The sequence below is a fragment of the Nannobrachium achirus genome, assembly GCF_963921795.1.
Source record: "Nannobrachium achirus genome assembly, chromosome: 11".
NCBI lineage: Eukaryota > Metazoa > Chordata > Actinopteri > Myctophiformes > Myctophidae > Nannobrachium > Nannobrachium achirus.
This window is the reverse complement of record NC_137820.1, coordinates 6,926,233-6,939,664: the sequence shown is the minus strand read 5'-3', so window position 1 is coordinate 6,939,664 and position 13,432 is coordinate 6,926,233. Positions and strand designations below refer to the sequence as shown.

Genomic DNA, 13,432 nt, shown 5'->3' with positions numbered 1-13,432 from the left:
GGAAGGAACACATTATTCCAAACCGGCTGGCCAGGGGGAGGCAGTACAGAGACCAGGATTACTGCATGTTTTTTGTGAGGGTATATCTACCCTAGGGGACATTGGAGAACATGCAAACTCCACATAGAAAGGCCCTTTTTCTTTTTCAAGGTTTTAAAGAAACCATGACTTTTTTATGTGGCATGTTGAGAATCGCTTCTCTGTAGAGAAGATTGTGAATATCTCCATGGAACAGACTGTGTAAGGAGGAGAGGGAAGTGCAACAACAACTACAACAATTACTACTCAATGACTACTATTACTGAATGACTTCTTCAATACTACTACTACTGCGTCTTACTACTAAGGAAATAACCGATCTAAAAGCTCACAGAAAGTGTCTAAACTGCTGGTTACCGCCTGGGGGTCCCAGGCCGGCCCACACTGCGAGAACCACTGGTCTAGTAGTAAACATACAAGAGAGAGACAGACACACAAGACACGGTTGTGGTTCAGGACACCGAATCCAGCTGTTTCCTCTCCGCAGGCAGCTGATGTTCTGAAACTGTGAACCATCATCACATTTAAATTACGGAACGCTCTCTCAATATAATCACATCGCCACCCATTTGTCTTTCAGTCCGTCTGCGTGGCAGGCGTACTGTGAAGTGGTGGTGCACGGCCCTACGGAGGATACACATTTCCACTCTTGGCCTCGCGTTCCACAAGGAACACAAGGCTTGCGGGTTACAAGAAGCACTCGTACTTTAAGACTTCCACTCAGCTGAACCTTGTTGTGATTTGGAAACAGACCTCTGCTCAGAGCGGCCAGGAATAGCATGGCCAGAGAGTATGAGAGAGAGAGAGAGAGCGAGAGAGAGAGAGAGAGAGAGAGAGAGAGAGAGAGAGAGAGAGACCATGTGCAGTAGCAGGATTAACCAATAAACCCAATACTTAGTTCACCAGATTCCCAAGTGCTCTATACTATAGGACCCTAACACCACACCACTCCACACCGCCCACTTGTGCCAGGTTTTCCACTACATGACCTGGGTAGAGTGGTGTGAAAGTGGTACTAAACGTGGTAAAGTATCCTATCCAGAGTAGGTCTGAGCTAGGCCAAACAGGCGCAAACACTTCATAATGACTGATCACTCACTGACTTTTCATTTAGACCACCAGGATGTAGTTGTAATACGTGATAATAGATTCTATTGTATTATAATTAGCTCCTTTCGGAACCTCTCACTCCGCTGCTATGCAGCTACGAGATGAGGTTACTGCTCATAACAGCCCAAATGAGCTTTTTCCGTGGGTTGTTCGTCCGGTTATCAAGCGGCGGGGGTAATCCAAGCGATGAGTTGAAACAATACTTTAAACGCACATAACAAGACCAGCATTTCACAATCGCCACATCCATTTTAGCTGCTACAGTAATAGAAACCCATGCTTGGACTCACCAATAGCTGCTGTCTCTCGTAAACAAAGCACATATATCCATTTGCATGGTCGGCTAGCCAGGCTAGGCTTTAGTAGGCTAGCTCGCTACACAACACAAACACTCCACTACTTCTAATCAAACGAACGTGCGGAACGTCGGTCGGTCTATTGTAGCAAGAACTGGGCTGTCCTCACTTGCTGCTTTGAACGTGCTACGGTGTTATACTGTTAAACAACTATAGGCTATTCTGTAGGACTAGTCTCACAACTCACTGCTGTGTGCAGACCAGACGCAGACTTTCAGCACTTTGGGTGAACTCTGGTCTTTGGGATTATTAACCCTCGGTAGGGAGATGCAACAAGATGTGTGTGTGTGTGTGTGTGTGTGTGTGTGTGTGTGTGTGTGTGTGTGTGTGTGTGTGTGTGTGTGTGTGTGTGTATGTGTGTGTGTGTGTGTGTGTGTGTGTGTGTGTGTGTGTGTGTACCCGTTCTTACTACCCAGTGAGAACCAGAAAGCGTTTATAACCAACAGATTGAGAACATTTTTGGAAAGTGAGGACATTTTTGCGGTCCTCACTAAAATTAGGGGTTGTGTTAGGGTTAGGGTTAGGTTTAGGGTTAGGGTAAGGCCACAGGACTTGCATAAAAATTAATGGAAGTCTATGTAATGTCCTCAGTATGTAGTAAAAACGAGTATGTGTGTGTGTGTGTGTGTGTGTGTGTGTGTGTGTGTGTGTGTGTGTGTGTGTGTGTGTGTGTGTGTGTGTGTGTGTGTGTGTGTGCGTGTGTGTGTGTGTGTGTGTGTGTGTGACTGGATAATAATATTCCGTTTGTAATGGTTGTTAGAAATAAAACAACTATAATCGAATTGAAATGATTTTCCTAGGTCTTCAATCGACTTTTCGACTAGTAACTACAAGATCGACTAGTGGTTATACTAGTCGACTAGTCAACTAGTCGACTAGTCGGTGAAAGCCCTATTGGTGTGGGGTGGGGTGGTGTAGTGTGATGCTAAAGCTGCAGTCAAAAACGGGCTTTACATCTTCGCTGAAAACAAGCTATTGCCGCTGAATGTTATCCCCAGCATTAGGGATGCTCAGGCAGACGATCAGCAGTTCCCTGGCAGCACTGCAGCCAGGGGCGTCACAAGGGGGGGGGGGGGGGGGGGGACTGAGATACTAGGGCCCAAGGTGGAGGGGCCCTAGTAACTTTAGCTATTGGAAAATAGCAGATATACAAGCTCACAGCGCGGCACCGAGTGCCGCGCTGCAAGCTTGTAGATCTGCTATTTTTGAAAAGTCGTGAAAATGTGTGCAAATCTTTGTATTATGTATTTTTTTTAAGCGAACATTTGTAACTCAAATGTTGCTTCCGGAGGAGGGGTCCCTGGAACTAAATATTTTGAGATGGAGGTCCGTGGCCAAATACATATCATCTTCAGGGTCCTTCACATGAAAACGTTTGAGCACCACTGACATAGAAACATAAGTTTCTTGCACACATTTTCAAGATTTTTCCAAAAATAGCAGATCTACAAGCTCGCAGCGCGGCACTCGGTGCCGCGCTGTGAGCTTGTATATCTGCTATTTTTCATTAGTTAACATTCATGGGGGGCCCGCAGTGAATCCTTGTACCCAGGGCCCAGAATGTGGTGTGACGCCCCTGACTGCAGCATGAGGGGAGAGGATTACAAGGAGCGTTCAGTAAATCATGGGCGGTGGAGCGCTGAAAGCCCCGGGATAAGACCTACAGACAACACACCTCCCTTCCTCCAGCTCTACCACCCCCCCCCCCCCCCCCCCCCCCCCCCCACCCACCCAGGGAGGCATGGAACACTGTGTGGCCCACTCGTTTCATTTATTCTACACAATATCCATCCATAACGTGTCTTGTGTGCAGGTGCGGGAGGAGGCGAGGGAAGTTCGTACCAGGGCAGGAATGTCATGGAGGCCATGAAGGCCATGGCCGCCGTTGTCCATCAGTTTGGCCTTGTGCCCCTCAAACCAATGGCATGACCTGAGGCCACAGTGGCCTTAAAGAGGTGGTGCCATAGTTTTGTACTTTTTCTGTTTTTCATGTGTCTAGGAGGTTGAAAGTACTTCATTAGACCCCCTGGTGTGGTTTTTATGAGAAATGATGTATTCTCTTGGTATTTGTTTGTTTTCTCTTGGAGGCTGCCACCTTGTGGTCAAAAGTGTCAGTTAAAAAAACACAGATACTGTACTAAGTATGTCACAGTATCAACTCCTACCCTAATTACCATTCACCCAACACTGTGGGGTGTGGCTAACTTCAGCTGGGTCACCACCCACCATGACACCCATGCATACTTAATGAACTGGGGGTGTGGCCACATACAAACCCAATTTTAACTCTTTCTGTACACTTTTTGGGAAAAAAATCCTCCTCCTAGTATAATCATAATACCTGATAATCATGTTTTAGAGGGGGGGAAATCACGGCACCACCTCTTTAATGCTCCAGCTGACTGTACCACTTTCTCCTCTGTCTCTTTCTTGCCAATATGTAGACGGTAGACACCGGTGTCTCTTTCTTGTCATGTAGACGCCAGTGTCTTTTGTTGAGATTCCCATCTTTAAACCAATCCAGTGACTTTGATTGGTGCAGGGCTGAGCATGGATCAGATTGTAAATACCATCATTTATCAATTTCACTGCAGAATAGGTTATCCCTAAACCTTAAATTCAACAAATTCTTTCAATGGACTAAAATCTAGTTTTATTTGATGGCCTTCCTGCCCTGGCATTTGGCCTTTGTGCCCTCAACGACACCAAAGGCCAAGTGGCCTTGCCCCTAAAATGACTAAATTACAGGCCTGGTTCGTACATTCGTTTTCTTTTAAAAGGACAAACCTTTTCACATCGAATACACTCACCTGAGCATGTGGGCCGCGCTGAAGACCACGTCAAACTCCCCGCCGTCGAGGTGGGCCGCTTTCTCCGCCATCTCTGCCGCTTCCCGCGGCCGCGACTCTTCCAACAGGAACTGACCTGGTGGGACAGAGGGGAGAGAAACCACATCACTGTTAGTGATCACTGGAGCATTGGTGGAAAGTCACAGAGTACAGTACATTTACTCAAGTACTTTCTTTTACTATTTTGAAAAAAACATTTTAAAATACTTCAAATAGACGATCTACATAGACACGTTCTGAGCTTGTAGATCAGCTATTTGAACAATTTAAAAAAAATCAAAATAGTAAAAAAAAAGTCTATAGAAAGTAGACTATAATTAGAAAACATACATTAACCACCTAACACCCTAATCTTACATTTCGACTATTAGCCGGTCTACAAATCTGCGGCACATTGTGAGCTTAATAGATCTGCCATTTTCAAAGAATTTAAAGATTGATTTAATTTAAAGTTTACTTTTAATGCGATGTTCTACACAATGTGTACTTTAACTTTTTGGTACTTTAAATGTATCTTGATGCCAATACTGTTGCACTTTTGAATGCAAGACTTTCATTTGCAAAAGAGTATTTCTACCTTGTGGCATTACTGCGTGATTATGGATACCACTGGAGAAGAGGATAACCATGCCCCGGACTCATTTTTGAAGCTTGTGATTGGCTGAACCGGAGGTAGGGAGCGCTCCATTGTAGTCACTTGGACCCCGGCAGAGGTGCAACAAAACCTAAACCTATCCTTAACCCTAACCCTAACCCTAACCTCAGTAGAACTAACACTGGTGAATGCTAACCTGGTGAAATGCAAACCTGCCGACGCTGGTGAGTAGCTAACCTGCCGACGCTGGTGAAAACGAGCGCTCTATCCTGTTTCCACCATCCTCTCCAGTGGTATCCATAATCACGCGGCATTACAACTTTTATTTCAGTTGGATCTACTTCTTCTTCCACCTCAGATCACTGTCAGAGACGCACGCGGGATCTGCGTGGAGGAGAGGAGAGGAGAGGAGGGATACGCGGCCTGGGAGTGGAGTGTTGTCTTTGGCGCTGCAGGTGGACGCACGCGGCCTCGCCTTGTCCTCGTAATGATTCAGTGAAACACTAGATATGAGCGCTCCGCTCCGCCGCTCCTTGACCGTATCACTCAACCCCCCATTTGTTCAAATTAGTCCATCTTGATAGGAATGTTTCTTTAAGGAGAACGCGGCTCGGAATGTCTGAGGAGGGGGAGGGAGGAGGGCGTGGCCGGCCTGGCTGTCATGGCGGACTCTGGAAGGCGCTGCTAATGAGATGGGATTACGGCTGGCCCTGACAGGGCCCTGGACCCTGGGCAGACCTCTCGGAAAAGGCCAGGTTTAGAAAGGAATTAACACCGTGTTGATTTTGGTTAGCCTCCTCGCCACTGTACCAGGCTCCCAGACCAGCCAGCGAGACTAAGCATATTTTCCTTAATAACTGTGGATGAAATGCAAGCCGTGGCTGCAGGCCTTTGGACCGGAGAGAGAGAGAGAGAGAGAGAGAGAGAGAGAGAGAGAGAGAGAGAGAGCGTGGCTTCTGCACGCGGCGCTGGAGCTCCACGTTGCAGGTTTGCACCGAGACTGGAGATTCTTTGGAATAATGTCTACTCGACTTACGCGTTTTAATGGAATTGATTCTGACTGACACATACTACGTAAATGTGATTCCTTGAACCGTATAGCAAAAATAAATTCCCCCGATGTTTCGATAAAAAATGTTGGTTCCACTAATTTTACGGGAGGCTCTCTCCATTCCGACATGTCGCCACTCCGAAATTGACTTCTTATTGTCGGAGTGGCGACACTCCCATGGGGGTTCGGTTTAGGGTTAGGGTTAGAGATAGGGTTAGTGTCGGAAAGGAGACATGTCGGAAAGGAGACATGTCGGAGTGGAGAGAAGAGATGCACAATTGAATACGAATTTCAACTTGGGTGATTTGCCGAACTGAAGGAAATGTTTCACTCAGACAGTCAGAGTATTTATTCATTAAATGAATAAATACTCTGACTGTCTGAGTGAAACATTTCCTCTTACTAGTTATACATTTTTTACAACTAGTAAGACGCCTCAGTGCGACATGCGACAATTCTTGGCCATCTGGCCAGTGATGTATATTGGACCAGTTACCCATGGAGACCCCTGTGTGATGGTCAACAATGGTATGTCAAAACATGCCCATAAAACGTACGTTAATTAGTAAGGCCAAGCGAGGCCTTGGCGAGTTAGGGCCTGCGGTTGATGCCTGGGGATCCCCATATATGAGCATTACCCTAACAGGGCATCATGGACTTAATATTAACGTTTTCGGGGAAGTTAGGGTGTAAATCAGAGTAAAGCATGCTCTTGGGCCAGTTAGGGCCTGGGATTGATAACATCACAAAATCTCCATATATGGGCATAAAAGGGATTTTGTTTCTGTGAATAACCATATATGGACTTTTTATTTTATTTTTAATAACAAATGTATCCATATACATATATATGTTATGCCCATACATGGAGATCCCTATCTGAACCAGCCACACAGATATGGGGCATGACTTTGCCATCTGGCCAAATATCAGTGACATCAGGGATCTTCATATATGTGCATAAAAGGGATACCCATATATGGACTTTTACATAGGTGATAGGTCACCTGTGATATCACCTGTGATGTCACAGTGACAGTATGGATATCCAGGGTTTGATCTTTGATGAGGTGATGTCACGTGACATCACTTCCTGTACGGAAGGACAGAAGGAAGGAAGGAAAAGCTACAACATTTCTCATGGTATACTGCGACCTTCGGTCGCAATAACAACCATGACATTGTTTCTCATCTAACATTATGGATTCTTGTTGGTATTTATATATTTTTGTCTAAAAGCATAAAGCAAAAAGCATAAAGATAGATGGGCATAGGTCGTTTTTAACCCAGTATATCACAATCATCAGCTGACACCGATGTCAACGATACATCCTGCACAAATGCAACACAAATTAAAACCCACAAATCAACACTTACCGTAATGCATGTAACAGTTGCCTTTCGTTGGATCCAGTTGGATGGCTTTCAGGAAGTATTTTTCTGCTTCTGTCTTCTGGCCCTGAGAGAGGAGAATCAGACATTCTGTCATTATTGTTTCATTAAGTTCTGCAGAATTCTCTCCACACAAATAGTATCCCATGTACCTCACACATGAAGATGTTCTCCAAGCCACAGACCCCAACATTAAATTATAATCCATAATCCATAAACCACACACATGAGAGACACTGGTGTTATTCCTTTAACTTCTTGACATCTTCCTGTCAAAGTGTAAAAGTCCTGCTGGTCAAGGCTGACCGGGCAGGACAAGCACTCAGGGGCGTCACAAGGGGGGGAGAAGTGGGACTGAGTTACTAGGGCCCAAGGTGGAGGGGCCTTCATTATTTTATACTTTAGCTATTGAAAAATAGCAGATATACAAGCTCACAGCGCGGCACCGAGTGCCGCGCTGCGAGCTTGTATATCTGCTATTTTTGAAAAGCCGTGAAAATGTGTGCAAATCTTTGAATATATGTATTTTTTTAAGCGAACATTTGTAACTCAAATTTTGCTTCTGGGGGGGTCCCTGGAACAAAATATTTTGAGATGGGGGTCCGTGCCCAAATACATATCATTTTGGGGTTACTTCACATGAAAATGTTTGAGCACGCCTGACGCGTTATTTGGAATTGCACATGAGTTCTGGGCAAACCCCGCCCATGGAAGCTTTTGATTGGCTGAACTGGCGCTAGGGAGCGCTCCTTTTTGTTCGCTTGGACCGCACGGAGGTGCGATCACTTAAACCTAACCCTAACTCTAACCCTAACCCTAACCTTAACCTCAGTAAAACTATGCCTAACCCTAACCCTAACCCTAACCTTAACCTCAGTGAAACTAACGCTCTGAGTAACTGACCTGCCTACGGATGTGAAAACAAACGGCTCCGCCCAGAACTCATGTGCAATTCCAAATAACGCACCACGGACATAGAAACATAGGTTTTTCAAAAAACCTTCAAAGACTTGCACACATTTTCACGAAAAAAATGGCAGATCTACAAGCTCGCTGTGAGCTTGTATATGTGCTATTTTTCAATAGTTAAAGCACAAAATAACGCCTTGTACCCAGGGTCCAGAATTTGGTTGCGACGCCCCTGCATGCACTCATACATTACACACAGTTTCTATGTAGAAATAACAGTCCTACACCAGACTGGCTGTGTGTGGCCTGACCGCTACGGGGGGAAAAGGAGAGAAAGTCATGGAACTGGAGAGAAAAAAGGTAAAGAATAGATAGAGAACAGATGAGAGAGAGAGAGAGAGAGAAAGGCCAGAGAGAATGAAATCTCCAAAAACATTATCTCAACATTGCTATGGAAAAACTGATGCACGTGTAACTGCAGATTGCATGAATACGTTTTCAAATCAATTTAGTGATTCATTTCTCTCAATTCGGGCTTGAAATGACTATTTTCTCCCCCGGAGAAGTAAAACCTGCCTTGATATTAATGCATTTTACTTCAAATTTACTACGTGTCGCTTTCGGTTTTTACATTTTAAGTGCGTGATGCTGTAGATGTGGATTTGTATTTAACTCCTTTCTGCTCCATGCTGGGTCACATAATAAGCAACCCACCTCCTTGACTGGGGGGTAGAAATCAATGCACGGCCCATAGAATACAGTTTACACATTTTAAGCACGTGTGTATTTGTGCATCAGCATCTACACCCTCACACACGCCTAGTAAATAAACATAAGCACAGTTTGGAGCATGTGTTAAAAAGCAATATAGCCTAGGGACATTGGTTGGCGGGTAATGAAGGCTATGCCTTCACAAATGCTATGCTGGGTATTTGACAAATTAAATATAATATATGTGTGCAGCATTATATAGGCTGCTTTGTGTCAGTGTGTGTGCGCTGTGCAGCACCCCAGTGACGATCAGGTGATAATTCAGCAAGGCTAAATTGGTGGTCGGGCTTCAACATGTGATGATGAGTGCAGCCCACAATTAATAATAATATCTCAGATTTATATAGCGCTTTTCTAAGTACCCAAAGACGCTTTACATGGGGGTGCAAGAGAAAACTAAAACTAAAGACAACTTTATTAGAGAAAAAACACATGGAGACTACAATGATAAAACCATTTAAAAACAATAAAGAAGAAGAACAGTGGAAAGAGTTAGCTGGGGTAGGCAATGTGAAAGAGGTGCGTTTTGAGCGTGGTTTTGAAGGTTTGGAGGATGGGGGCAATTCCTGTAGCACTGTCCGGTCTGGCACTGTGAGTGTGCTGCTGGCGCTAATGCAGCAGGCATGGGTCGGAGACTTCAAGGACCTACACCATGAATTTTCACTTTTTCTATTTTAAAACCTTTTTTTGGGGTCCCACTGGCACCTTCTACCACTTTTTCGAGTCACGTGTTCAAATACTGGATTCTGATTGGCTAAATTCCGGAGGTTATCAGAGGACAACTGCCGCAAAGTTGTGTGTCCGAGATCAATGCGCCTCAGTGTACATCCGGGGACTTCAGGAGGTCCTTTCCCCCAACCAACAAATGACGGTGGCAACGGTCCTATGTTTACTAACGTGCATGCTATAGTCGCCAATTTATTTGGATCCAATGCAATCCGCCAACTTTAAAGCCCCTTTTCTCTGAACCTATGCCTTTCTGGAAGCGAACAGCCTCTATTTACGGCCGGAACGGTACTTCTAACTGACGTTAGCTTAGCTGTAAGCTAGACGCATGGATTAGTATGGAGTTGGCGCCATCTGTTGGTGAGTAGAAGATGTTGTTTGTGGAACTATCTGCTGTCTCGCGGAAGTTTTATAGGCAATAATGATTGTAACTTAAGATCCTTGCAAGTTACAACTATGTGTTTTCTTTCATGTATACGGGAAAAAGTGGTAGAAAAGCTATTTACCACTCGGGGTCGGACATTATGCTCTCATAATGTCCTGAGTGATGGTGTTATCGGACTCGGCTGCGCCTCGTCCGATAACACCATCACTGCGGACATTATGAGAGCATAATGTCCTCTCACTCGGGGTAAATTGCTTACTTCTATCCTCACAAAGTCCTATTTCTGTACATTGTGTCTTTCTCTGGTTTTGGGAAGACAGAGATGAAAAGCTTTCCACGGGTTCTCAGAACAGTGCTGTTCTGAGAGTTGACGCATGTGACGTCACACGCGTTTCCCGTTTTTTTTTCAGAGTAAAAAAAAAAAAAAATCAAAAAAAAAATTTTTTCAAAAATTTTTTTTTTCAAAACTTTTTATTTTTCAAAAAAAAATTCAAAACATTTTTTTTTCAAAACATTTTTTTTTCAAATTTTTTTTTTTCAAAAACTGTCAAAAAGTAAAAAAAAATATATATTTTTTTTCAAAACTTTTCAAAAAACTTTTTTTCAAAAACTTTTTTTTTCAAAAACTTTTTTTTCAAATTTTTTTTTTTTCAAAACTTTTTTTTTCAAAAATTTTTTTCAAAACATTTTTTTTTCAAAAAAAATTTTTTTTCAAAAACTGTCAAAAAGTTAAAAAAAATATATTATTATTTTTTTTTCAAAACTTTTTTTCAAAAAACTTTTTTTCAAAAACTTTTTCTCAAAATTTTTTTTTTCAAAAAACTTTTTTTTTTCAAAAACTTTTTTTTTTTCAAAAAACTTCTTTTTTTTCAAAAAACTTCTTTTTTTTCTGGAAAAACCCCACTAGATGCGCCCCTGAGCAAACAGAGGCCGTTTTGGTATTGCAGCTGGAGAGCCTCATTATAGTAGAGCTAGAACAAACAAAAAGAATGGTCAGAGTGTTTGTTGAGGGTTAAAACCTGTCTAAGACTCAATTTTGAGCATATATTTATACAAAAAATATAGTTTTAAAAGCATGGTGTAGGCCCTTTCAGCAGTAAGCACAGAGCAGGTCCCGACCCAAACAGCAAACACCGAGCCGCTAAATGTGTTGACAGTGTTGTTATGGTTTGATTGGACGTGGTGTGCGGCTGAAGGGAGCTCGTAGCTCGGCGCAGTGTTCTCCACTTCTGTCCATTCATTGGATGTCTATGTTGCGGCGCTGTGTGCAATGGCCTCGTCCGTCCGTCCGTCCGTCCGTCCGTCCAACACACAGTAAAGCCTGACTTATACTACGTAGTACGACGTGTTGCATGCCAAAAGTGGCTGATCTACAAGCTCACAACGTGTTGCATTCGCGACGCGTTTAAAGCTTGCAGATTGTCTATTTTCCAGACGTGGATTTTGAAACAGAAACCTTGTTGTTGTTATTATGATATATTTATCCTTTCGAATATACTATTGCTTGTTATTATTAGTTCATATTTCATTATTAGTCGTTCATGACATCCTCGTACTCGTGTATAAATTGGTCAAATTATGCTAAATAAGTCATTGTTTTGACCCAATTAATTCCCCTACACCAAAGGACATACTTTTAGGGCCTACCTAATAAACTCCTTGATGCAGAGTAGTTTGGCTTTTGAAAAATATGTTTGGTATATGCATCTTTTAGTCCAACTCGTAGCGACTGGCAAGACTACACTAGGCTACTGGAGCATTTTAATAGGGATTGGGGAAACAAACGGTGGGAAACAAAACAAAGCGACGCCGCTTCTTCTGCTTGTGGTTTCCGCCTAGACCGGATCAAACCGCCCGTTGTAAATGAACACCAGGTGAGGCGAGGTTACCCGCAGCCTATGCCTAGAGAGGGGCAGAGGTGGAGAGTCTCTATCAAACTGCCAGAGTCAACTGTCATCAATAAAAGGTGTGCTGCTGTGCTATCACCGTAGCCATGCTGTTTCATATCAACATGTTTAGACTCAACATGATGAAAACTATTCATAAGGTCACTTAGAGTTGATTCATGGATGGAAACTTGCCACAGTAGGAACAGCCGGTTACAGAAACAATCAAATAAACATGTGCTGATGTGCACGCAGCACGCAGCATGCATCAGATGTGCTCCGGTACTTAATGAAACAGCTGTCCACAAGCACCACAGACAGCTCTTATCTCTTATAGCTCGCTTACACAGTAAAATGGTTGCATTGTAATGCACTCCATAGGGCTGGGGCGATGTGGATTTTTTGTTGTTGCAGTAATAAGTCAATGTTTACCGACGGTATGGCAGATCTCCCCCAAAAAGTTGTTTTGAAAAAAAAAGAAAAGGGAAAAAGGGACCTGTGGAAGTGAGCGGTGCAAACACGACACACGTGCATATATAGTCCAGGGGTCTTCCATGTTTTCAGGCCAGGGACCCCTTAGCTGAGAGAGAGATGAAGCAGGGACCCCCACAACCTGTTCATAGATTCAATATAGTTTCATTGTTTGACAGCACGATCATCAGTGTATTTTGGATTCATGACAATTTGTGTTTTCAGATATTTAACCACTTGAACCGTCAATACTTGATAAACTTGACCTTTCACTCTGTACTTAGTCTGCTCTTTTTCCCCCTCTACACCAAAGCTCTTTTCTGAAAATAGCCGATCTACAAGCAAAGATTAGAGCAACCAAGCAGCATAGCCACCACCAGCAGATCTAAACTCCAGCTGCACAGCAAGTGTCCTCTGATCAGCATGTTTGATCACATGAGTCACGATTAGTAATGTTTTCTCTGAAGGATGAAGCCTTCACATGAATCATAGCCTAAATAAAAAGGACACAGCGGTAAAGAGTGGATCTAAAACAGTGGTTCTCATCCTTTTCAGGCTGCGACCCCCAAAATAATCATATTTTAACTGTCACCCCCCCCACCCTGACGAGCACTAAGAGTTGAGGCATTACATTTTGTATAACACGGCTCTATTGTGAAAATAGCAGATCTACATGCTCACAACGTTGTGAGCATGTAGATCTGCTATTTTCACAATTTCTGCCTCTAATATTTGACAATTTAGCCAATGTTTAATTTGTCATTTTAGAGGTATTAAAAGGTCCTTAAATTGTCACTTTAGAAATGTGCATAAACCCTCTATACACTTAAACTTTATGTTGGGTTTGTTTACTGTTGAGAGAGAAAACAATGTTGCACATTAAGTTCATCAT

At 43.3% G+C, this 13,432-nt stretch overlaps 1 protein-coding gene across 1 annotated transcript in view; it reads right to left on the bottom strand.

Annotated features, from left to right (window-relative positions):
* The window catches only part of LOC308293684 (protein O-mannosyl-transferase TMTC2-like), a gene marked incomplete at both ends in the record, with an annotated part of 228,975 nt that overhangs the window by 33,154 nt on the left and 182,389 nt on the right, over positions 1-13,432 (bottom strand). Inside the window, 2 exons of the mRNA XM_080736279.1 lie at positions 4,316-4,430; positions 7,378-7,459. Coding sequence (XP_080592405.1) covers positions 4,316-4,430; positions 7,378-7,459 — 197 coding nt within the window. The remainder of the gene's footprint in view (positions 1-4,315; positions 4,431-7,377; positions 7,460-13,432) is intronic.